Consider the following 23,020-nt stretch of genomic DNA (forward strand, 5'->3'; position numbering starts at 1 on the left):
GTGAATCTGAGTCCTTTGAAAATTTGAATTTTTTTTTTCAAAATCTGGATTGCAAAATTATTATGCAAAATCTATCTAACCGATTTTGATAAAATTTGGTGTCATGATTCTACATAACATGAACTTTTCTTGAGCCAAGTATGAAGGTCCTATACCCAACTTAATGACCCCAAAAAATTCCCTAAAAAATAATGTTTTTTAACCCTATTTTTGGCAATTTTTTCGATTTTTACAATAATCATGATTGATTCGATTTGTAACTAGTCATATTTTGTAAAATTTAAATACAAGCATTTTTTTCCTCTTCCATTTCTGCCTAAAATCAACTCTTGAAAAGATAAATAATTAAATAGGAAGAAAAATATGACAGTTTCCAAATTTTTTTAACATATTGTGCCACCAAAAGTTAAGCCCATGTTTTTTTTTTATGAGCATAGAAAAATTTTCATTTCTAGTGATATTTGAAAGACAAAAAGCCAAAAATCTCCGTGGATATAATGTTCACCCAAATATGGACTCTTTGAAACAGATACCGTCTGGACTATAATGAAGCAAATCTAAATGAAAGGGAATCAAAAATTGTTTAATTTTTCTAATCAATAATAGCCAGTGTATCAGAAAAGATTACTGTAACATGCAAATATGTTTTTCAGGAGCCTCTTTTGCCATCAAAACCAATATCAGTACCAGCTCCTGAAAAAGGACCCGTAAAGTTAGACGCTTCTTCCCTTGGGGATCTACCGGCACAATACACCATTTGTGCCCTCGAACCCCATCAACTCCCCGTCGTTGGTGTGTACATTGACAAAAGAGTCACTCCTGGTTTTAAATACCGCGTTAGACCTCTACCTGAAGTGGGCAAACCTTCAACAGCAAACAAATGCCTATTTGATAATAGAGCCCTGACACTTCAGAGCATTGGAAGGGGCTACGCCAGGAGATTCACTTTCGAAGCTGACAAGAACAAGTTAAATGACAACAAACACTACTTCTGGAGCGACAACAGGCCAGAGGGGTACGCCTTTGAACTGGAGTTGATTTCCGAAGGAGACAAGTTCACCTTCTTCGATACCAACAAGGAGGCCCAGGGGACCGTAGAAGTCATCAGTTTAGAGGTGAGCCTACTACCCATTAATATTTTTTTAATTCTTTTATGTATTTGTGGCGAATTGCGCATATGTTCGAAAACATGTTTTTGTCAGACACATCCCAGCCAGTTCAATTGGGGCAGTTCCAAAACCTAAACCACCCGCATAAGCAGAGTGGGGCGTCGTAAGTCTTTTAAAGAAAAACTTTCACTGTGTAGTTTACATTTCCTTATGATACTCATTCTTTCAGGGACCACAATTAGAAATTAAAAGTAGTCAAACGAAAGACGGCATTGAAAAAAGAGCCAGTGTTAAATTTACAGGTAAAGTTGAGTATTATGAAACCGGCGTCGCTAAACTGATGCCGTTAAGTGGTACAGCCGTGTCGGTCAAAGCCAAAGGGAAACGTAATGCTGAGGTTACAAAGGTTAATAATGTTAATATCAATAGGCACAGATTCTATTTGCTACCAGGAATGCAGAAGATCCACAGGAGAGTCACTGTGAGGGGTGAGGAAATTAACGATGTGCCCACCAAGTATACCATGACTGGTTTGGAGCCGTATGAAATACCCGTTGTTGGTGAGTTGGTTACACTATCTCCTGAAAATGAATACGATACTGATTAATTTTGTTTACAGGAACGTACGTTGACCCAAGAGTTATTCCCGGATTTTACTACAAAGTCAGACCAAACGATAGGAAGGAACACCTCTTTGGTGGAAGGGCATTGAAGCTTCTTAGCATTGGAATGGGCTACGCAAAGAGGTTAACTTTCCAACCAGATTCTTTAGTTTCACCAGACAATTACCTTTGGTCTGACAATCATCCCGATGGTTTAGGATTGGAACCAAGAGCTGTTCATAAAGGGATGAAATTCATTATTAAAGCCGGGGAACAAGTTCTTGGAGAAGCTCAGGTGTTTAGAAATGATCGTCCTCAAATTGAAGAAAGAACAGAAAAGGTAACTAAATCGTTTTAATAAAAAAAAATTTTAATCCATATGTACTATTTTCCACAGATTAAGACTCCTTCTGGTTACGCAGTTCAGAAGTATATACATATCGATGTAATCTGCCACATTCGTCTTGCGAGGACAGGTGGTGCTTCGACAGAAAATGATGAATCTCTAATGAGGGTGTCCGGTTTGGCAGTGGTCAGGAAGGAACCCAGAGCTTCCGAGGCACACGTCATAAGAGTTGAAAACGTCGGTTTAGACTCGCAACTGCTCATCCTATTCACTCAGACTCAAACCGAACTGACCTTCGTTCCAAAGGAATATTAAACTACTAGAGTTCTAGTTTTATGCATCGCATAAGTTCAGAATAAAAGTAATTAAGGGCTATTGATCTGTTTTGACATGATTGTAATTTTTAATCAGTTTCATTCTAAACAAATTAGCTCATAAAACATTATTCCTAGTACTGTTTTACTCACGAAAAGACTTGATTTATTTATAGAGATTATGTTCCAATTTTTATGACATTGTTTTGAAAGTAATAGAGTGATCTGTATAAAAATACTTAAATTATTCTATTATTAATTATACAGACACAGCAATGTGATTTATTTTTAGTACTGTATTTTTTTGTTATGGATTTTTTAAATAAAATTCATTTTATGCTTATACAGTTTTATTTTGATATACATATGATTACATACATACAAGTAAGATTATGAGACAATCTTAAGAAAAAAGTATCACATTGGATGAAAGAATATACCTTTCAGTTCAGTATCACATAATTTCTTGACCTCCACTGAAAGAAAAAATTATTTCGCATTATGCCAAAATAACAAGAAAAGCTGAAAATAGATACTTAAATTGCATCATTAAAAATACATTATCACCGATATAGAAATAACTAAATGAAAAATTTTTAAGTATCCAGTGTCTGATTTTATTCAAAAATTATATTTAATATCAACTAGTAATAAACGTAAAGGCATTTTTAATGAGTAAAAAATAATAGAAAATGTTATTTTAGAACAATAGTTTAGTAATAGATCTCTGATGACATACGTTTCTCCTAATTCTTAAAAAAAAAACTAAGAAAATAGCATTGGTAAATTACTGTAATAGAAAACAATTTTGTGAAATCACAATGTGCTTGAAAATGTATAAAGGATAGTCCCGATTTCAACTGAGAAGCTACACATAAAATAAATTATTTTAAGAGAAAAGCTTAGAATGCTACCTTTTTGAGATATAGGCGTAAAAAACATATTCTCAAATACCTCTGAAGATGCAGACAAAAATTCACCAACTCACTTACAAATACAGCTTAGAAATTCCATCAGTATTAATTTAATACCCAGTGGTAATTCTAAAAATAAAGATCTCACTTTGATTTGAAGAACGAGTTAGAGTTTAGAGCAACTTTTTTATTTTACAAAAATGTGCTACACAACCAAATTTTCAAAAATAACTATCTCTTACAAAAAATAAGGGGGGAATTTCTTGTTAGAATACAATTTAGAATATTGTAATAAAAAAAAAAAAATAAGAAAAATCATAACATGAGAGTTTTGAATTTTCTAAATAACAAATTATTTGTATCAATAATTTTTTTATTTTTTAATTATTACACCAAATAATTCTTAGGTTATTTTTGTAACAAGTTTTAGGTTTTCAATGTTTTCAATTGTCTGGTAAATTTAAAAAATCATTAACTCTAAACAGTTCATCCGTTGAATAAAATTGCTAAAGATCTTTTTTCTTAGAAATACTAGTACATATGACTGAAAATTAAACTGATTTATCAAATCTTCAAAATATCCAGGTCACTGACCATTCTAACACAACACCTATTCGTGTGCCTGTTAAGCAAATTTTATTATATTTCATCAGCATTAATGTTATTTCTATCATAGCATTAATATTTACTCACATATAAAATGTACAATGTAATAGAAAATGCAATGACAAGTGATATTTTTCATATTTGTTTTTTTTTTTCTTGGGCGCACATAAAAAGAATCAATTTTTTGACAATCCCAAACTCTAGCTATATCTTCAGAAGTAATATTAGATACAATTTTGTATTTGTATGCCTAGCATTATTTTTTGATAAAAAATAAGTATGAAAAACTGAACAAAACACTAAAATGTTTTTACAAACACCTAATACAATTTTTCTTGAACATCACTTGTACATTTTCAAAAAAACTGCTAATCTTTCACGCTGTTTAATTTATAAGTACTAGATATGGAAATAAGTGTTTATTATTTACAGCAAACAAAATAAGTTATTAAATTTTACTTTTAAGTGTAAATGACATATTTGTTAAATAAAAACAAAATTTATTATAATGATAATTGATAACTGTTATATTAATTGCCAGTAATATATGATTTTTATATCAAGTGAACCAGAAATTATCACTCTTGTTTATAGATTACTCATAATAAAATAATCTTACCACCAAATTTATTGAGCGACAAATACGCAGATGTAGACATAATTATAATTATTCATAGTCTATAAGATTATGTACTTCAACACTTTATCTAGTAACTATTGAAAATAAAAAATATGAACATTAAATGATAATTTAGCAAAGCATATTTTTTTTACAGAACACAATATACAAGGTGTCTGCTAAAGAATGTGCCAAATTTCATCAGTAGATTTTACGATTACTGTTGAAGTTAAAAAATTTAATGTAATTTTAATTATATGTTGAAAACTTATATAGCAATTGATGAATTGATGAATTTCTATTATCAGGTATAGTCTCAGTTGATTTGAAAAATGCAGTGGTGTGCAAATGTCATTACATTTTATAACTAAATGATGATATACCACCGACTAAAACTAGAAAATGTCATATCTAGAATATGTAGACCTTATTCTGCAAACAATATTCTCTTTCACCTTAACTTTCTAGTATTTAAATTTAGAAAAAAATGATAAAAAAGTTGTATACATACAGGGTGTACTTATAAATGGGGTCAGTGTTTTAGGGGTTATAGTATATATTCCTCTGAATACAAATCTGAAATTCTTTTTTTTTTTTAATTAAATACATAGTTGAGTTACAATTAATAAATTTTTTAAAATGCACTTTAATTCTTATGTACGCCGCCACTGGACGATGTAAACCGGGGCACCAGAAATTTGCGTATTAGTGCACTATTAACGTTGCCAGTTGTTTTTAAATCAACCCAGATTGGGAAAGTGACAATGAAAAATAATTTGGTAAAACAGATTGCTTTTGTACAACTTAACGACGTGTCATTTTAAAGTCACCAGGAGCAAAGGAGACAATATCATATAGATTAATGCGACTTATAAGTACCAAATAAGAAAATGTTTATTAAACTGGTAAAAAATTATAGCACGTGCACCCTGTATTTGTATATTTGTAGATGTGTACAATATAAAAAAAATGTATGCTTGAGTTTTTTGTGAAGTTACTTGTTAAGTACCGTTTCATAGTTTATCTTATTTAAAAGAATTAAACATTCGTTTTTGTGTCTAATAGGGCTCCAATAAATAGAAGTAACACGCCAAAGAGCAGTACCTTTCCTTTAAATATGAGATTTGACAACAATGCGCAGCCCAATTCCCTATGCTCTGGAACTAAAGTGCGCCGTTATTTGAGGTTACACTTGGCAGCGGTATGACAATTACTAAAAGAAACGGTTAAAAAAAATTGAGTTTTCGCAATGGAATTAGTAAAATTAAACTACTGGTACATGTTTCTAAAGGTCAAAATAAGCCTTTGTAAAAATATGACCCCACTCAAAGTTACACCCTGTATACAGGGCGATTTTAAAAAGCATGTCAGCAAAACTGTTTTTTTTTGGAATAGATAAACTAAAATTTATACTTTTATATTCCCTACAATTAATAAATTAATCATATTTGACTGTAAGATAAATTCTCTATATTTGTTGGTATGTAGTAGGAACTAATGTACTTATATTATATAAAAAGATTAATCAACTCACCGCTAACGTCTATTAGGCTGGCATTTTTCTGCTGAAGCGCTATATAAAACTCTCTCGCATTTGACGTTTTACCTACCACCCAATAGTCATTCATCGTCTTCACGATGGTTTCCCCACATTGTCCCAATACCGAATTTTTGCTATTCATGTCCGCCATTATTCTAACGGACTCCTTATTACAAGCCAAATTTCCTGTCTGTTTATTATCTAGGTGCACTGTACTTTTATATGCGAGATTCATCTTGTTGAAGTAAATGAATCGTGGGGAGTTTTCAGGTAAATTGGAGGGAGTCACAACTTGTTTCGAACAGTACTCTGCTATATCTGACACAATATTTACTAATTTTGGGCTAATAAATTCGTCCAGTTCTTTAAATAAGTCTACTGTCAATTCTGTATCATCTGAAATATGATCAGAAGGTACAAAATGTACAGGGTGGTTCAGTTTTTTTAATCAAAATGTAGGAATTAAAAAATAATGATAGCTTGTTATGTATATTCTAATAGAAAAATATTTTGGTGTTTGATAAGGAAAATCGTAACCTAAAAAACTATTTACAAAAAATCGACTTACACCTACCTTTTATAAATAAACATACAGAAGCGCTTAAAGCCCTGTATACAACTAAATAATATTCCTCTGGTTTCCCGCTACTAAACATAAAAACTTTCGGAACTTTTCCAACAGTTTTAGCAAGTTTCAAATTTGACGGTCCTGTAATAAATCGCCCGTGTCGTAGAGCAGCAAAAGGGGAAGAGGAATTTCTAGGCATAGAACCTCCTTGCAATTCTGTCTCAATGTTGGCCGGTAATAATGTTCCTATCAAGTACTGGTAAACGATTTGCATGTCACTCGGTTCAATACCACTCCTAAGAATAATTTAATATCGTTTATAACAAATTGCATTGCTCAATGTAAAACGTAAGTTACATAAGATTTTCTGCAAATTTTTCTTCTGTTTTTACTCCAACATAAAATTTAATAAAGACGTACAAAATAAGAGTTAGAGACGTAATTTTAAAATTTAATAAAAAAATACTTACCATATCAAATGGTCGTTATAAAGGTAGGCTGTATGTTCGATTACAGGGTAAGTGGATTCTAAGAAATTTATAAAACACTGCACTTTTAGGAATGTTTGTTTATCTAAAGGCAGATACTGGATTCCGGAGAATATGTTCAGAATGTCTGAATTTGCCAGTTTCAGTGATTTCAAGTACTGAAAGTAAAGCCGAGTAAACAGTCTCTTATTTATTATCACTTACTACTTACAGCTTTATAAAAAATTTCTAAAGTCATCTTAAGCGTTCCAGTATCTTTTGCACCTTCAAAAGTTCCCCAAAACAATCTATACATATAGTAAGCTTGCTTCAGCACGGCTTCATAAACATTATCCTGTAAATCATCTTCCAAATACTCTTCACTTTGTGCATTATCTTTAGTCTTAATGACAGTTGGTATATATAATGTCTAAAATAATCAACATAAATATAATATGGTGTACCTAAAAATGCCCTAGATTTCATACGATCCAAACGTAACTCTTACCAGAACTATCCAATAATGTTTCTCAGGCTGAAAAAATAGTTGCCTTGTTTTATTTGTATGTAATGAACTAACCGAGGTGATAGGCTTAAAAGTCCTGAAAATTTAGAATTTATGAATCGTTATTGATTATAAACTTACATTTAAACTTACTCAGTAAACTGAATAATTCCTTCGACGAGACCAACATTTTTTATTTGGACATCTGTGTTATCAGTTATGGGGTAGTAGTACAATATCTTTTTTAATTCCTTAAAATATTCATGTGTACTTTAAACTTTCTTACATGTTACTTAAGCTAACTAACCTCTCCTTCTTTTGGGCCTAATAAAGAGTTAAATATAAAGAAATTCTTCAATCCAATAACATCAGTTTTATTACTCATATTAGGAAAGGAACATTAATTTGGAATTTCAATGTTTTTGTCTCAAAGTGGGATACACAATGTTAGGAATAGGAAGTTTTTAGGTTATCTTCTTCTTCATCTATATAATGCAAAGTGGCCCTATGGCCTGCATTTTCCACAATTATTATGGATGGAATTAAAAATGTTAAAGTAACTTTACGCCTGCCCACTTTCTTGTTCTTGACAAATCTTGATCTATAATAGGTTCATATACAGGGTGGCTAGCATAGAAACCGACACAAGTTAGATGCCTGTAGAGGCAACCAAAATATTGTAATTTATCCAAAGTTAAGTAGGTACCTATAATTACTTATACAAAATTGCACTCAGGCGAAATTACACCAAATTCCTTAAAATAAGGCCCCAAATTTCCTTTACGACGCTTTAATATAGAAGCGCCTAATTCAGTCTCGATTCTAAAACTATTCTTGCTCCAGACGTTTTCAAAATATAATGATTTATTAGCAGTAAGCTTAGCACTTTGAATTAGAATCATAAAAACGACAATGTAATGAATTTAGCACACAAATTTGAGAGTTAATATGTACATATTTAATTTCAGTCTTCAGCAAACACTTTTAAGAAACAAGTAGGTACAAGTTTTGAAATTTTGGAATATTTTTGAAAGTGGAACCTTGGTGATAAACTAATTATGCTTTTAAGGTACGTATGTATCTGTTTCATGAGTTAGTAAGTGCGGAAATATTAAAAGACCTTATTAAATAAAGAGTTATTCTTTAATAAAACTTTTTTCAAATGATCATTTTACTGAAGAATCATCGCATATCACTATACTTTGCACAACTATCTCTTTACATTTTCAAAACATTAAAATTTTTATTATTGAGTCAAATATGACAGATTATATTTATTTTGTTTATTTGTTTACTTTCGTATAAGGAAATTCTAGTGCATGCATTTATAAAAAAAAAACTGTCTACTCAGATTTTTGTTTCAGCATTGTGGTTCCAGAACACCATCTTATATGAACGTCATTTAAATAACACAAAAAAATTAATCAAATTATACTTTTATTCTTTTTTATTACTTCCTAGAGAACAAGAAAATTATACACATTATTAATTAAATCAAATTGTTTGGGTACAACATTTACAATCACAATCACGGAAAAGTTAACAGTTTGTTCATTAATTAATCTGGTAAAACTACTTCATCGTCTCTTCTGAATTTCCTGCTAGGATAATCCACATTTCTCATTCTCGACTTCAGTTCCAAGCAATCCATAAAGAAACTGAAAAAAAAAAACATGTTTTTATTATTTTTATTACCTAAGCATTGACCAAATTGATGTTTAATAACACTTTAATAGCTATTAATAGCGGTTTCCTGGTAAACGGTTACATTTATCGGCCTGAACAAAGAGTACCTACATAATTTTCTCTGCTATTGTTTGTCTTTTCAATAATGTTTAAATTTCTACGATGTCCAGCAAGAGAAAAAAGTTATGAACAAAACAAAATTTGAGTGCAGGGTAAAGTGCCCCCTAGCGGTGAATATTGAAACTTTTCTTTGATTGGTTCAATAGAGCTTCATCTACTTAGTGAGTGTGCCAAATGAGAGACTAATCGAACTTGAATTAAAAAAGTTATTTAAATAGAAAAATAAAAAAAATTGAACTTTGACAAGCTGTAACTTGCAAGCAATTGACAATTCGAAAAAAATGTTCATTACGTAGGTACTATTATTATTTTAATCCGTAGACTCACCTCCCGGAGTTTCCTGACGGACTTTCGGAACACCCACCCCAAATTATAAGCTTAAACAAATCAAAATATTCAAATAATTGAGGAAATTTTAACCATTTCATTGTAAACGTTGACCCTATTCTATTTTAATATATAAATTACTTAATTGTAACCCTTCCTATTGTGAAATACGAATAATATTATTATTAAGGCTTCGAATGTATATGACCACAATGAATTTAAAACAAATGGTCAATGGTTAACAAGTTATTAACATACAAGAGCGGGTCTACCTATGAGTAATTTCACATGTAGCAGTTTAAACTTTGAACAACAGAACTTTGACTACCGTTTCAACTTATACAGTACAATCGGAACTAAACGCTCCTCGAATAATCTAGTATAAATCAGACATTACTGAATACAAAGCAAATACGTTACCTCAACTACTTCCTGAATAAATTCTGAAATATTAAATACTTGTAAGTGGTACCAAACCATTAGTGAAACGACTCAATAAACTTAAGAATTACAGACGTCATTAGTAAAAACATTATCTAAATTGTCATCCTTATTTATTCTATTTAATGAAAGATTCATATGACAGAGGAATTAATATTCAGAGGATTTCGAATGTCGTTTTCCTTAATTTCAGTGTTCAGATTTCTTTCGGTAGCATTAAGCCAGAAAAATCATAAAGGTACTGATTTGTTTACTCTTGTCATTTCTTCTATTTTTTTTCTGTAGTGCAGTGTTTTTTTGTTGTATGTATGCAATTTACAAAGAAAATATGTAGGTCTAATTTATTTTTGAAATCTTTCAAAATCGATTTTTTATGGAATTGTCCTTCTGTATCCTTATTATGTAGTTGCCAAATTAATATACAGGTGTCTCGTTCATGTTTCAAAAAAACTTGTGTGCAAAAAATAATAGGGGTAGTTCATGTAAACTTTTTTTCATAGACGCCCTATTTTCGAGATACAGTGTGTTGAAATTATTACTTTCCAAATGATTTTCCTTAATTATATTTAAATCGGCTAAATATAAAAATGTTAAAATTTGTATACTAGTAAACATCAACTGTGCGTTAAGAATAATGTGCAAACTGTTATGAAAAGCAGTGTCGCCGATACAGGTAATTGAAGGAGTACAATCGACAAAAAATATGTTAAAAGTCAAAGTTTATTACATTTCTAAACGGTTCTGTAAACTATAAAGGATAAGTACTATAAAAAAAGGTATACTTGTCGAAATTCGGCAGCATGTACCATTTTCGAGAAAAATAAATACATAAATAATGTTTTTTATTAGATTCAAGCAACAATAAATTTCGAACAAATCACATTTTGTTACTAAAAATATATCGCGCTTGTGTTCGTGCAAATGAAGGTATTTTTGAACATTTACTCAAATAAAATCATTAAAGTGATGACTAATGTTATTAATTTCTTTATTCGAATAAATAACCGAATATACCGATGTTATGTCATTTAAGTAAAAAGTGTTTACAGTAGATTTTTTAAGTTTTATTCGAAAATCACGCTTTTTTCGAAAAACATAAGAGAGTAGTAATTTGTAGGAAATTGAAAGGCGAATCCAAAAATATCATAGTTGTTACCGTAAAGCAGTGGCGTACTATTTTATTTAGAAAAATATGCCACCGATACCCTGTATCTGCGCCACTGGAGCATTAGGAAAAGCCCTGAAGATTAACACCCTGTATCTTTTTAACGAAGCGTCCTAGATAAAAACTTTATAGGAAAGACTCTCCTTAAAATTCACCAAAGAATACAAGGTTTCATTTTTAGTCACCATTTTTGAATCATCCTGTATACCTGATTGACAACAGATAGTAGATATTTTCTCTATTGTGGTCGAAAAGTTTCTGAAAATTTTGATTTATTACAAAAATATACACTGTGTCTTTTAATTCATCTACTGTGTATTGGTTGTCCCAAATTAACATTAAATAGTTCAAATGAACTAGAGAATAATTTCGTCTCCTTCGAAGATATACAGGATGTTTTCCAAATAGTCTAAAATATTTCTTAAAAGTCTTTCTATTTTTTTCCCTCCTCCGTCATACATTTTGACCACTTGATCCGTAATTATGAGGAATTTTACCGATGTACTTTTACGATAGCGAAAAATGTATTGTTTCTATTATATCTAATGTAAGTAGTTCCGCGACATTTTACCCCTTCTCCTGCAAATGGAATAAAATTAACTAAGAGCCTGGTAATTACCAGCATCAACCGTGGTAGTAACTAGGGATTTCGGGTATGCCGTAACTTCCTGTAAATTGGTTTAATTAATTATAACACGACATGAAATGGGCGCGTTGATTCGTGTTATCGTGTACGTTTTAAACTAAAAGATCTCATATAATTAGCATGGCAGAAGTCATTTGTCAGTTCCTTCAACATATTATTATTTCATTTTTTGTAGAAAACTAATTTTATGAGTTAATCATTTGTCAGTTCCTTCAACGTATGATTATTTAATTTTTTTATAGAAAACTAATTTTATGAATTAATTGGAAATGTTAAAAAATATATAAAGGTTATAATGCAAACCTCTGAAATTAAGTGATTCTGAATAATGTTAACTTCTTTTTTCTTAGTTTTTTGTAATCTTCAAGGAGGCCTAAACTACAATTGTTTGTCGTTTGTAAGTAACTTTATAACTATAGGTATTATTTATATTTTCATGTATTACATAGATTAGTATCCTGCATCGACTGGTGCTAACAGAATTTTAGAAATTTTAACACTGACAATGGTCAACTGTGCAAAAATCTGTTTTTGTTCAAAATGTGACTGAAAATTTTTAAATGTACCTACAAACTAATACACCTCCATAAAAAGAATGAACTGGGCTATTTGAAGTGAAAATTGAATGTAGAATCATAATGAAACAAAAGATTGTCTAGAAGGTTTATAAAAATTGTTATAGCGCTAACCGAAAATTTATCTCTCGCAGTAGAGGAGTTGCAGAAGGTAAACAAACTTTTTTTAAGCGTTATCTGAGTCGATTCTGATAATTCAAGAAAATTAGCAAAATGTTTTAAAGATCTTTAAAAATCAAGTGCTATGAATTGCTTTCACATTTTGCTGATACATAATAATAAAATCTGGTATAGTCTTTCCGATCTCAATTCAAGAACCAAGAGGTTGGCAGTATGTACCACGTTAGTCGCTGACGCAGCAACTCGGCATTGAAATATTTGAAAATCTTGTTCCCATATTTATTTAGCCATACCCATACACAGGTCTGGTCGCCCAGTTGAAGAAGGAGCGCGCGGGTAAACGCGGCGCAAACACAGCCGCACTGGCCGACCTGGCCATAAATTCAGTTGTCAACAAATGGCCTAGCAGTGCAATGCAGCAATGCGGAATTTGGTGTGATTCAAGTAATTTTAATTTATTATAGGCACCTTATATTAATCATTCATATTACAATTGCGAAAGTGAGAAATAAGAGAGATATTTTGTTTACTAATATTATTACAATATAGGATTTTGGAGACGTGTTAAACCGAACAAAACGAAATTTACCATCAATATAATAATAAGATTGTTTGAGGACATAAACAATTAAAATATGTTGTTGGTCAAATGAACATTTATTTTTCTACACATTATATACAAATTATTATAATTTTTTACCTTTAGCAGAAAACTTTTTTAGAGACGCCTATGAATCTCATTAAATTATATTTCTACACGTTTTTATCCATGTTCAACTAACTTCGGAAAGACTATACCTGGAAGTCAGTATTTCTAGGAGTGGGATATGTATTTTCTGTCTCTTATTTCAATTTTCTTCTGGTTGCCATGTCGCGTATCGTCGTTCTATTGTTTCTCAGTATATTCTTCAAAATCCTTTCTCTCTGCCTACAATTCTGATATTATTTAGGTCTATTTGGTGACCTGTGCTACATATCTACTAAGTTGTATTATTTGAGTGTTTATCAAATGTATACTTTGCCATAGCCAATGCTTTATATAACGGGACTTTGATGTAAATCCCTCTTTCAAATAATTGTACTGTCCTGAATTCTTCTTATCTTTCTTATAGTGCTCTTTAAAAGGTATCAGTAATGTGTTTTCTCAAGATTCAACTTGTACTGCTAGTACATCCTTTTATATATTGCAGATAGGTTGTTGCTAGATATTCCTCCTTTTCCTTGATCTTATCGAAAGACTCCTGGCAAATACTTGCCACGACTAAATGGGGTAACGTTGAATCCTATAGCTTGTTCTTTAGTTTGTGCATAGAAACTGAAGAAGAAAGTCCATCTGGTGCGCACTTCTGTCAAGCTCACAATTTTCTTTCTCGTCTGTTGCGATAATCTTCTGACAAAGCTCCTTAAAACTCATTAGAGTGCTATCTGGATCTAGATCAGATTTTTTTATATGTGTCTTATTAGGTATCTGATGGGGAAGACGTTTGATACGAACTAGGCCAGAGGGTGAATGGATGATCCAACTGCGCTTACTATTAGTCGAAGCACTTGTATTATGTACCTTAACAAGCTGGTGTGTTCTAGAATCAGTTAGAATGAGATTCCTATGTAGTTCCTTGTGAAAGTTAAAAACCTCCAATCGCAGGCATCACTTTCTTTTCAGTTTTCTAGAATATATTCTTTATAATCTTCTTATACACTCGATTATGTATTTCTCCACCTTGGCTATACAACTTTGTGATGTTCAAGACAACGGTTGCGTTTTTTTTGTCGACACAAATTATGATGTCCTGAATTGTATGGTATCGGAGTTTTGGCTTTTCGAAAAATGTATACTGAACCTTTACTTCTTCTGTCATTTCCTAATTTTCATAACTCTAATAGCTCCCCTTTTAGAAATCATCTCGACAAGTACATTTTTAACGTCATCTAGTGGCATAGAATCTAGATTACTGACGACGCGACGTGGTGGATGCTTGTCTAGATTCACTCATTATAGCTGCTATACATTAACAATTTATTGATCAATTAATTCATGAAGTCGCTTCATCAAGAAATTGGACAAGTGCAATGCACCAAATCTGCTGTCAAATAACATCATGAAATTATTCATCAAGTTCTTGACGAATTAGAATATGTTCTAATTTTCGTCAATTTCTTCGTGAAGTTCAGAAGTACCAACCCAACAGATTTCCAGCCTCAGATCAGTAATGAGGTTATGTTATTGGAATATGTAAATAATTGTGTGGCGTCGTACCAGGTTTGCATTGTTTTTACTAATTTGTTACTTACAAAAACTAATATTTATATAATAAGTGTCAGAACGGTACCGCTGTTGTATCACTACAATTATGAGTGGAAAGGTGACATTTTTGAAATTTATTTGCTTGTTTGATGCATTGGTAGAACTGATTCATACGTCAAAAAACTTGACAAAGTCTGTAGCAGTGTAAAACCACACTATTTACCAATAACTCCGTGAATTAATTCATGAAGAACTTCTTCAATTTATTCATGAATAAATTGTCAATGTAAAACAGATTAGGCATGTCTTTCCAGAAGCTAACGCTGCAGTTAGTCTAGGCATTAGATCTCAGTTTTTCTGTCTAATTTGCTGATAAGCTACAGGTGTTCTTTCAGAATATTGTTCTCACTTTGCTGTAGTTGTTTTATGATACGTTTAATCTTCTCTTTCAAAAGTGAGGTGTTGGGTCAATGTAAAATCCTTCCATCTGCATCAGTTTGCACTTGATATTTATTTAAAAGATTCTGATATGATCAACTCGTCACGACACTGGCATAAGACAGCTAACTGTATAGGCAGCTTCTATTTTTTTGTTGTATAGAAGACCTATTCTCTGATGTCAGAGTTTTCTTCTAAGGAAAAGAGTAATATGCTAAGAAGTCTAAACCGGAGAAATCGCAACCAACTCATTAAAGCTCATATTCTCAAATTCGTTATAAAAAGTCTATTTATTAAAAAAAACTGATGATATTAAAACTAATATAACTAATGAAGTGATGATATTATAACTATTACAATTAAACAATTATATATTAATTTGAAGCATAATTTGTTGGCACTTCCGTATCTTGTATCGCCTACTTTAATCAAAACTAGCTACTTTAATATTCCTATTGGTTTAAAACAAGGGAGTAGTGAAAATGTCGTATTAAGAAATTTAAATTCCAAACAAAGGGGAATAGTAAAGCAGTGAATACAAATATTAGACAAATTAGAACAAAGATGTTTAATTAAATTTATACACTTACAGCAAATATATGCTTTATACTAATATAACTAAAATTTCATTCCTGATAACGTACGTTTCAATCTGCTGGCAGTTTCAAGCTCTATGTTGATTATAAGAGAAGACGTTTTTCATTTAATGTTAAACGTATGTATAAACACAACTATAGCCAATGCCAATAGGGGTGTAAAGAATGCAGAGATAAACTCCAAAGCTTCCATAAGCCCGTGGAAGTATTTAAAATTTAAGCAAACAATAAATTAAATATTATCTTGCCTCCTATAATTTAAAACAAAATCTCAAACTCCACGAATTTATTTCGTCCGGGCGAATATTATCCATACCTTCCGTCATTCATTACGGGAATCAGATTCCTTGCGGTGTACCGCCCCAGTTGGCATTATTTTCTCTGCGTTTCTATGCTAATGGATACAAATTTTGCCTGTTATGTATTCGCGTAGATAAAATTGGACTTCTTTAACATTAACAACCCCTCAGGATTTGCCAAGGGGAGACTATCTTGAACTTGTTTTGGTGTAAGTACTTAGGATCGTAAACAAAAAAGGCTTCTATATATTTTGCATTTGATACCTCAAATTACATAGGAAAATTATCTTAGAACCCCAAGAAAATGGAAATTAATATAAAGTATAATAGAATAATGTACCCCACGTTTCAAATTTCAACTGCAAAAAGTTTTTCCTCTAAAATACTGACTTGGAATATCTGAACATTTTATGTGAATTAAATTGGAAATATACGGGGTGTACTTTGAATGGGTGTCACATTTAAATGGAAAATCTTTGACTTTTAGAAACATATGTTTGTTTTCTCAAATTTCGTTGTGAGAACTGTTTTTTTTAACATTTTTTTTTCGTATTATTCTACCCCGCCACTGGATGGTAACCTCAAACAAAAGCACTTACTAATTTACATGTTTTTTCATACAGAAATTTAACAGAGAAGCCACATAAATACACTGTATACTGTTACCATCACTAGACACTGAAATAAATATTTTTTTACGCTTGTACAAAACAGTGTATCACAAATTCGATTAAGATAAAAACTAAAAGACTTTCACTTAAAGTTTCACCCTGTATATCTAACCTCTTTTGATAAAAGAATTTATACAGGGTGTCCAGAATCTGTACCGACAAACGACAGCCTGAAATTAATTTTTTCCAAATATCTTCAAAACACCTTTAATAAAAAAAAGTCCAACTTCGCAGACTCATTAATTTTTAGATATTCAACCTGAAGTACCAAAAAGTAGAAGTTAAAAAAATATAATTCAAAATGTCCGTTGGTCACTCCAAATGAGACGTTTATGATCACAATTCATATTAACACGAGCTGGTTGAATATCTGAAAATTAACTGGTATGTAAAGTTGGATATATTGTATTTTATGTATGTACTCAATCATTTCACACGATAGATTCACTCGGCACCTCTATTGCTTTAGTCTACTATGGATACAAATGTACATCACAAACATCAAAATATTCAGTTTATTTTTAAAAAAATAGCGTTTTTTACTATAGTGTGTTTAATATTAAAGTTAGATTGTGCACTATAAATAAATCGGTCTGAGTGAAAGCTGAGTGAATCTATTGAGTGAAATTATTGAGTACATTTTCAGCCAATACTGGGCATTTTGATAATTTTATACATTTTTGATAATATTATTTGATCTAAAAGTGATAGTTTCACTCATAAAATTTTAGTTGTACTCTTAGGTACTAATAGAAGAAAATTTCACTCAATCCGGTGGACAGAAATTGAGTGAAATTGAGTGAAAATAAGCCCAATTTCTTACAGTGTGACGTACACCTACACAAAACGTAACACCCTCTTATTCATCTTATAAGATCATCTCTCTCAAGTTGATTAAGAAGAATTAAGACATCATCAGCGATTTAAGCAGAAATGAACTAATTTGTAACCGAAATTATACAGGCAGTATTTTCATAACTTCTATAAAACTTCACTTGCTTGCGGCATTTCTATAGAGAAATAAAACACTTTTAAAATGAGGTGCAATAAGCTAGGTATGACTCGAGGCTATTTACGATCTTTCCAACATGTATCTTTTCGTGTTTCTAATTATTATTGAAGGTGGAAAGTTTTTAAGTTAATACAGTAATATACATATTAAATAAAATATGAACAAATCCTTGAAAATTTTGATTTGTTTTAGTTCACATACTGTTTTATATTCGATTATATAAGTTGTTACGATCTCAATTGGAACCGCATAAAAACACATAACTCATAAATTTTACAGAATCCATAGGCGTCCAGAAAAATTTCGCCCTGTCGCGTCGTCTAGATATACTATATTCCGAGTTATATTCCTATTTAGTTGGCGATATTATCCAATTTTTTGTAAATAATATTCCCGAAGTGCAACTATAACGTCGTGATTCCATAATTACCATACGATTGTCAAGTTTTATATGTTTAAAATCTTATTATTGTAATAAAACATGTAAAATATCTAAAAATTTATAATTATAATCAGAATAATCGCTTAATTTATCTCGAATCATGTTTAAAGCAGGAACTTTATTATCTTTATACATATTACAAATTGTGCGCCGTATTACATCTCTGGTGAAATCGTCAATATTCTTTAGTTTTATATTTTTCCGTTTCCTCTTTGTACCGTGATTAATAACGTCTCCTTCTTTAATTACGCGATAAATTGTCGCTTTTGATAATTGTTAATTCACTAATCCGTTTCCTAATTTCTTCACATTGTCTTCTTTTCAAACATTCATATATATTTAATATAATACGTTGACTTTGTACGTGTAAATCTTTGTTTTTAAACTCTTTGAGTTTGTTTCGACGCTTTCGACAAAAGCCGGCTCGATTATTTGGGGATTTTCCCGGGTTATTTCGTTATCTTCTGTTTAAAAGGGTCTCCAGAAAGCCATGCTAAATTATTGCCATGCTATTTATTTTAATAACTATTACCCTTTACTGTTTACGATATGAACAAATAATAATATTAACTAATAATTAACAATGCGTATTATACCAACAATATATCACGCCAAGTACTACTCTCCACGGCACTTGTAAAGCCAAGTGAACAGCCTTCGACACCAAACTAATTATAGAATACCATGCAAAATATTTTTTACGACCTAGTGGACCAATACAGGCTTACTTTGACGACCAGCGCGCTGCCGTCGATTCTACATCAGGCAGACTGGTCTGCCAATACCGGACTCGCTCATTCGAGTATAAATTACGAGACATATCATGGCTAAAGCATAGGAAGAAATTTCAAGAGAAGTGCAGACGGTCCTGTGCTTTAAGATTCACAGGTTCCAATTGATATCGTAACAACTATACCTATATTTTCACCAAAATTTCACTGGAATAATCTTGCCAGAATGTTACTATACAGCGTGGTAAAAAAGTTCTGCATAAAATTAATATTTTCATTAAACAATTTTTTTCGAAAAACGGTGAGACCCGTCGATTTGCATTTGATCCAGGGCACCTTGTTATGTGGAAAATTTTTTTTTCGATAATCCACTTACGGCGGCGATGACATAATTTTTTTTTGTAAATGCCAACGCATATTTTTTTCGTTCGAAAGTGATACTTATCTAAACAACGGTGTGAAAATTTCGATGTCTTACATAACAATTTTTTTTTTAGAAAAATGCACCTTAAATTCTTGAATGCAATAATTTGCTGTTTACGGATCAAATGCCTTAGAAAAAAATTTATTCGGCAGAATGCATTTAACATAACTTAAGTTGCAACTGGTGTTATGTAATTATTTGCGGAATTATTCATCAGATATTGTCAGGATCCTGATTAAACTGCAAAATTTAGAACCAAGTTCAACCGCACAAAATCCAAATAGTATGTAGCAAATTAAGGTCGACTTTTTGTCTTCGAGTTTGCCGATAAATTCCCCAAAAAAAAAAGATCCAAAGAAATGTTTACTTGAAAGGAGTAGATTACCTGAAATATTGAAGACTAAAAATCAGTACCGATTTAACATTCTTTGGTGAAATCGTTTAATTCGAAATGGCAAAACTTAGTGAACGCGAAAGAATTGATATTTTGAGGATGATTGGTTTCGGCGATAAGTTACGAACCCATCAAGAAGCTTGCCAATTATTTAATGCAACGTACCCTGACAGACCACCAATTACGCAATCTACGGTTAGTAGGGTACTGGCAAGGTTTGAGGAAACTGGTAGTGTGAAAGATGCTCCTCGTGCGGGTCGTCCTAGAGTAGATGATGAAACTAGATTGAATATCCTGGTGGAGCTCCAGGACAACCCTCATTCTAGTACAAGGTCGATTGCATTGAACAATGATATTTCACATGTAACTGTGGTGAACTTTCTCAAAAAAGAGAAATTTCACCCCTATAAGGGTCACTTGATACATGCATTGACTGAGGACGACCCAGACCGCCGTCTCCACTTTTGTGAAGATTTAATGCATCGATGTAACGGAGACCCCGACTTCCTCAAGAACATAATTTTTTCTGACGAGGCTACTTTTTATCTTAATGGATCGGTGCATCGACATAACTGCCGGTATTGGTCTCAGGAAAACCCGCACTGGGTGCAAGAAGTAGATCATCAGCACCCCCGAAAGGTGAACGTTTGGGCGGGAATAATAGGGCGTCGTATTTTAGGCCCGTATTTTTTCGAGGAAAATTTAACTGCTGCTCGCTATTTGGATTTCCTGCGGTTCGATTTGGTCCCAAGCTTAGCAGAGTTATTCCCGAACAACGAGGATCCTGATATTCCTGAGGAAAGAATTTGGTTTCAGCAGGATGGTGCACCGCCCCATTATGGAGTGCAAGTACGGGAGTACTTGAATAACACGTTTACTGGCCGGTGGATCGGGCGACGCGGAACAATCGAGTGGCCTCCGCGTTCGCCTGATTTAACACCTCTAGACTTTTTTTTGTGGGGCTATTTGAAATCGCGTGTGTACACAAACAGACCAGGTGATTTGGAAGAACTTAAAAACCGTATTCGTTTTGAAATAAATCAAATCGACCCGGGAATGCTTGAACGAAGTGTAGACGGCGTTTACACACGCTTAGGACAATGCCAAATGGTACAGGGTGGGCAATTCGAACAATTTCGCTAGACTTACACAAACATTAGTGTAATTTTACTCGTTTGAAATGTCATTTTGTCAACTTTGTCACTTATAAGAACTTAAGGTGCATTTTTCTAAAAAAAATTGTTATGTAAGACATCGAAATTTTCACACCGTTGTTTAGATAATTATCACTGTCATCAATTCCGAACGAAAAAAATATGCGTTGTCATTAAAAAAAAATTATGTCATCGCTCGGATTATCGAAAAAAAAAAATTCCACATAACAAGGTGCCCTGGATCAAATAAAAATCGACGGGTCCACCGTTTTTCGAAAAAAAAATTGTTTAACGAAAATATGAATTTTATGCAGAACTTTTTTACCACGCTGTAATACCTTTTTCAATTTATCCCATTATGTTACATCATAATTTGTAAGAATGCATATGATTTTTATTGATAACTATGGTGTACTAGTATATTTAGTTTAATTTAAGTAACTTTTCGAATTAACTCTTAACAATTAACATTCTACGTTTGATGGATACAGCTTAGTGTTCCACATGTAAATTATTATAAAACTAAAACTGTAATTTACTTTAGTTACAACACATTTTCCAAAGTTTTATCAACAGATAATGTACAATATTGTTTCTATGGGTAGAAATCTTTGTCCCGAATTTTTATTATTTCTTTTGAAATTTGTTGTACTTTAAGGGCTAGTTTTAGAATAAAATCAATGAATTTCTCATGAAATAACAAATAAAAGTAATCTATTAGTAACATTTTAATTCAAATATTTGGATATCAGTTCTATAAAATAATTACTAAAATGTCTCCAGAGCTATAAAAAATATGTATTTCCAAAAGTTCCAGAAAAAAGCACAAGAGGTTCTTGTTTAGTTAAGAATATTGACTATAAAATGGTTGAAATAATATTGAAGGAATACTGATTTTGAAATTTATTAATCCAGAAATAAATATACGAAGCAACTGAAATTTAATCAATTGAATTTAATTTAATGAAGGAGGATAAATCAATTTTGACAGCACCTTTGTCCGAAAGGCCGTTGGATCTGATCTGACCTAAGATATGACCGATAATTGTGCAGCCCAACACTGCATTATCCTGGCTATAATTATAGAACCATCGGCAAATGACTGCTGGGTGTACAATAGATGAAATTAGTAAATAATTATTATCCTGACATGATAATAAACATTAGCAACAAATGTATGAGCGTATGAACATAAATTGACAATTCACGTGCAAGTGAAATATGGAAATATACTTTTAATCGATTGACGTGAAAAATTGATTCTGGTCGCAATAAATTACTGTAAACTTAAGCTAAATTCAATCACAACTAACGCAATAAATTATTTCTATAGTTTTCGTGAACCGCTCATTTAAACAAATTTCTATTTTATTATTTTCGTTATCTTTACGTACCATTTTAACTGGTTGATGTCGCTATTCCTCTTGCCGTACAGCCTGGCCCCGGAGAAGGCTGGCATGCGTTTTCCACAGAATCCTCCAGGACAATTGGCCCTCTTCCCGTATCCTCTGGCTGTGAACAGGTCCAAGTCCTGGAATGCCCTCTGCGAGATCTTTCTGGTCGACCTTATGGGTTGGTGTAGGAAGAGGTTTCGTGATTTTTCAGGAGACACGTACTGTTTCTGATTTTCTGAGGAAATTTGAGCGTTCGCTAGGATGTGCCAAAGGAAAATTATAGTGAAGAAAAGAACAACATGATAAAACGCCATTCTGAAAGAGATAATAAATTAAAAAATATTATTTTTGCGAAACACAGAAATTACGCTAGGCGATCAAGCATCGCCGTCGAAATGTCTAGGTTACTACGAGAGATACTGTTCTGAATTGTTTCAGTTTATATTTGTACAGGATAACTAGAGGCGGAACTCATAAATGACACCCAAATACAACTTCCGGTCTAATCGAAAGTTACGTCAACTTTATAGTGGGTATCTATAGTAACAAG

General features: G+C 32.0%; 3 protein-coding genes across 3 annotated transcripts in view; 1 reads left to right on the top strand and 2 right to left on the bottom strand.

Moving 5' to 3' along the window:
* The window catches only part of LOC108906365, an 11,781-nt gene extending 9,103 nt beyond the window's left edge, over positions 1 to 2,678 (top strand). Inside the window, exons 4-7 of the mRNA XM_018709598.1 lie at positions 654 to 1,115; positions 1,339 to 1,669; positions 1,729 to 2,051; positions 2,109 to 2,678. Of these exons, the coding sequence (XP_018565114.1) occupies positions 654 to 1,115; positions 1,339 to 1,669; positions 1,729 to 2,051; positions 2,109 to 2,372 (1,380 nt within the window). The 3' untranslated portion in view covers positions 2,373 to 2,678. The remainder of the gene's footprint in view (positions 1 to 653; positions 1,116 to 1,338; positions 1,670 to 1,728; positions 2,052 to 2,108) is intronic.
* Positions 2,679 to 2,703: 25 nt separating this feature from the next.
* On the bottom strand, positions 2,704 to 8,038 carry LOC108906366 (vacuolar fusion protein CCZ1 homolog). The gene is made up of 8 exons (XM_018709599.1): positions 7,898 to 8,038; positions 7,744 to 7,841; positions 7,594 to 7,687; positions 7,318 to 7,515; positions 7,089 to 7,264; positions 6,625 to 6,914; positions 6,045 to 6,446; positions 2,704 to 2,847 (listed from the first exon to the last, which is right to left on the bottom strand). The coding sequence occupies exons 1-8, from the start codon at positions 7,973 to 7,975 to the stop codon at positions 2,789 to 2,791; spliced, it is 1,395 nt and encodes a 464-aa protein (XP_018565115.1). The 5' UTR covers positions 7,976 to 8,038; the 3' UTR covers positions 2,704 to 2,788.
* A 1,069-nt stretch (positions 8,039 to 9,107) lies between these two features.
* Positions 9,108 to 23,020, bottom strand: part of LOC108906353 — a 68,622-nt gene continuing 54,709 nt past the window's right edge. The window contains exons 2-3 of the mRNA XM_018709586.1: positions 22,471 to 22,785; positions 9,108 to 9,248 (exon numbers count right to left, since the gene is read on the bottom strand). Coding sequence (XP_018565102.1) covers positions 9,149 to 9,248; positions 22,471 to 22,784 — 414 coding nt within the window. The 5' untranslated portion in view covers position 22,785 and the 3' untranslated portion in view covers positions 9,108 to 9,148. The remainder of the gene's footprint in view (positions 9,249 to 22,470; positions 22,786 to 23,020) is intronic.

Source organism: Anoplophora glabripennis, unplaced genomic scaffold, assembly GCF_000390285.2.
Source record: "Anoplophora glabripennis isolate ALB-LARVAE unplaced genomic scaffold, Agla_2.0 scaffold139, whole genome shotgun sequence".
Taxonomy (NCBI): domain Eukaryota; kingdom Metazoa; phylum Arthropoda; class Insecta; order Coleoptera; family Cerambycidae; genus Anoplophora; species Anoplophora glabripennis.

Bases quoted from the DNA above. Each gene is read 5' to 3' on its own strand.
- LOC108906366 (XM_018709599.1), bottom strand. From the start codon at position 7,975: ATGAGTAATAAAACTGATGTTATTGGATTGAAGAATTTCTTTATATTT. The intron at 7,842-7,897 runs GTTAGTTAGCTT...GAATATTTTAAG, and splicing joins TAGGCCCAAAAGAAGGAGAG to GAATTAAAAAAGATATTGTA. The intron at 2,848-6,044 runs GTGAGTTGATTA...TTTTTCTTTCAG, and splicing joins CAGCCTAATAGACGTTAGCG to TGGAGGTCAAGAAATTATGT.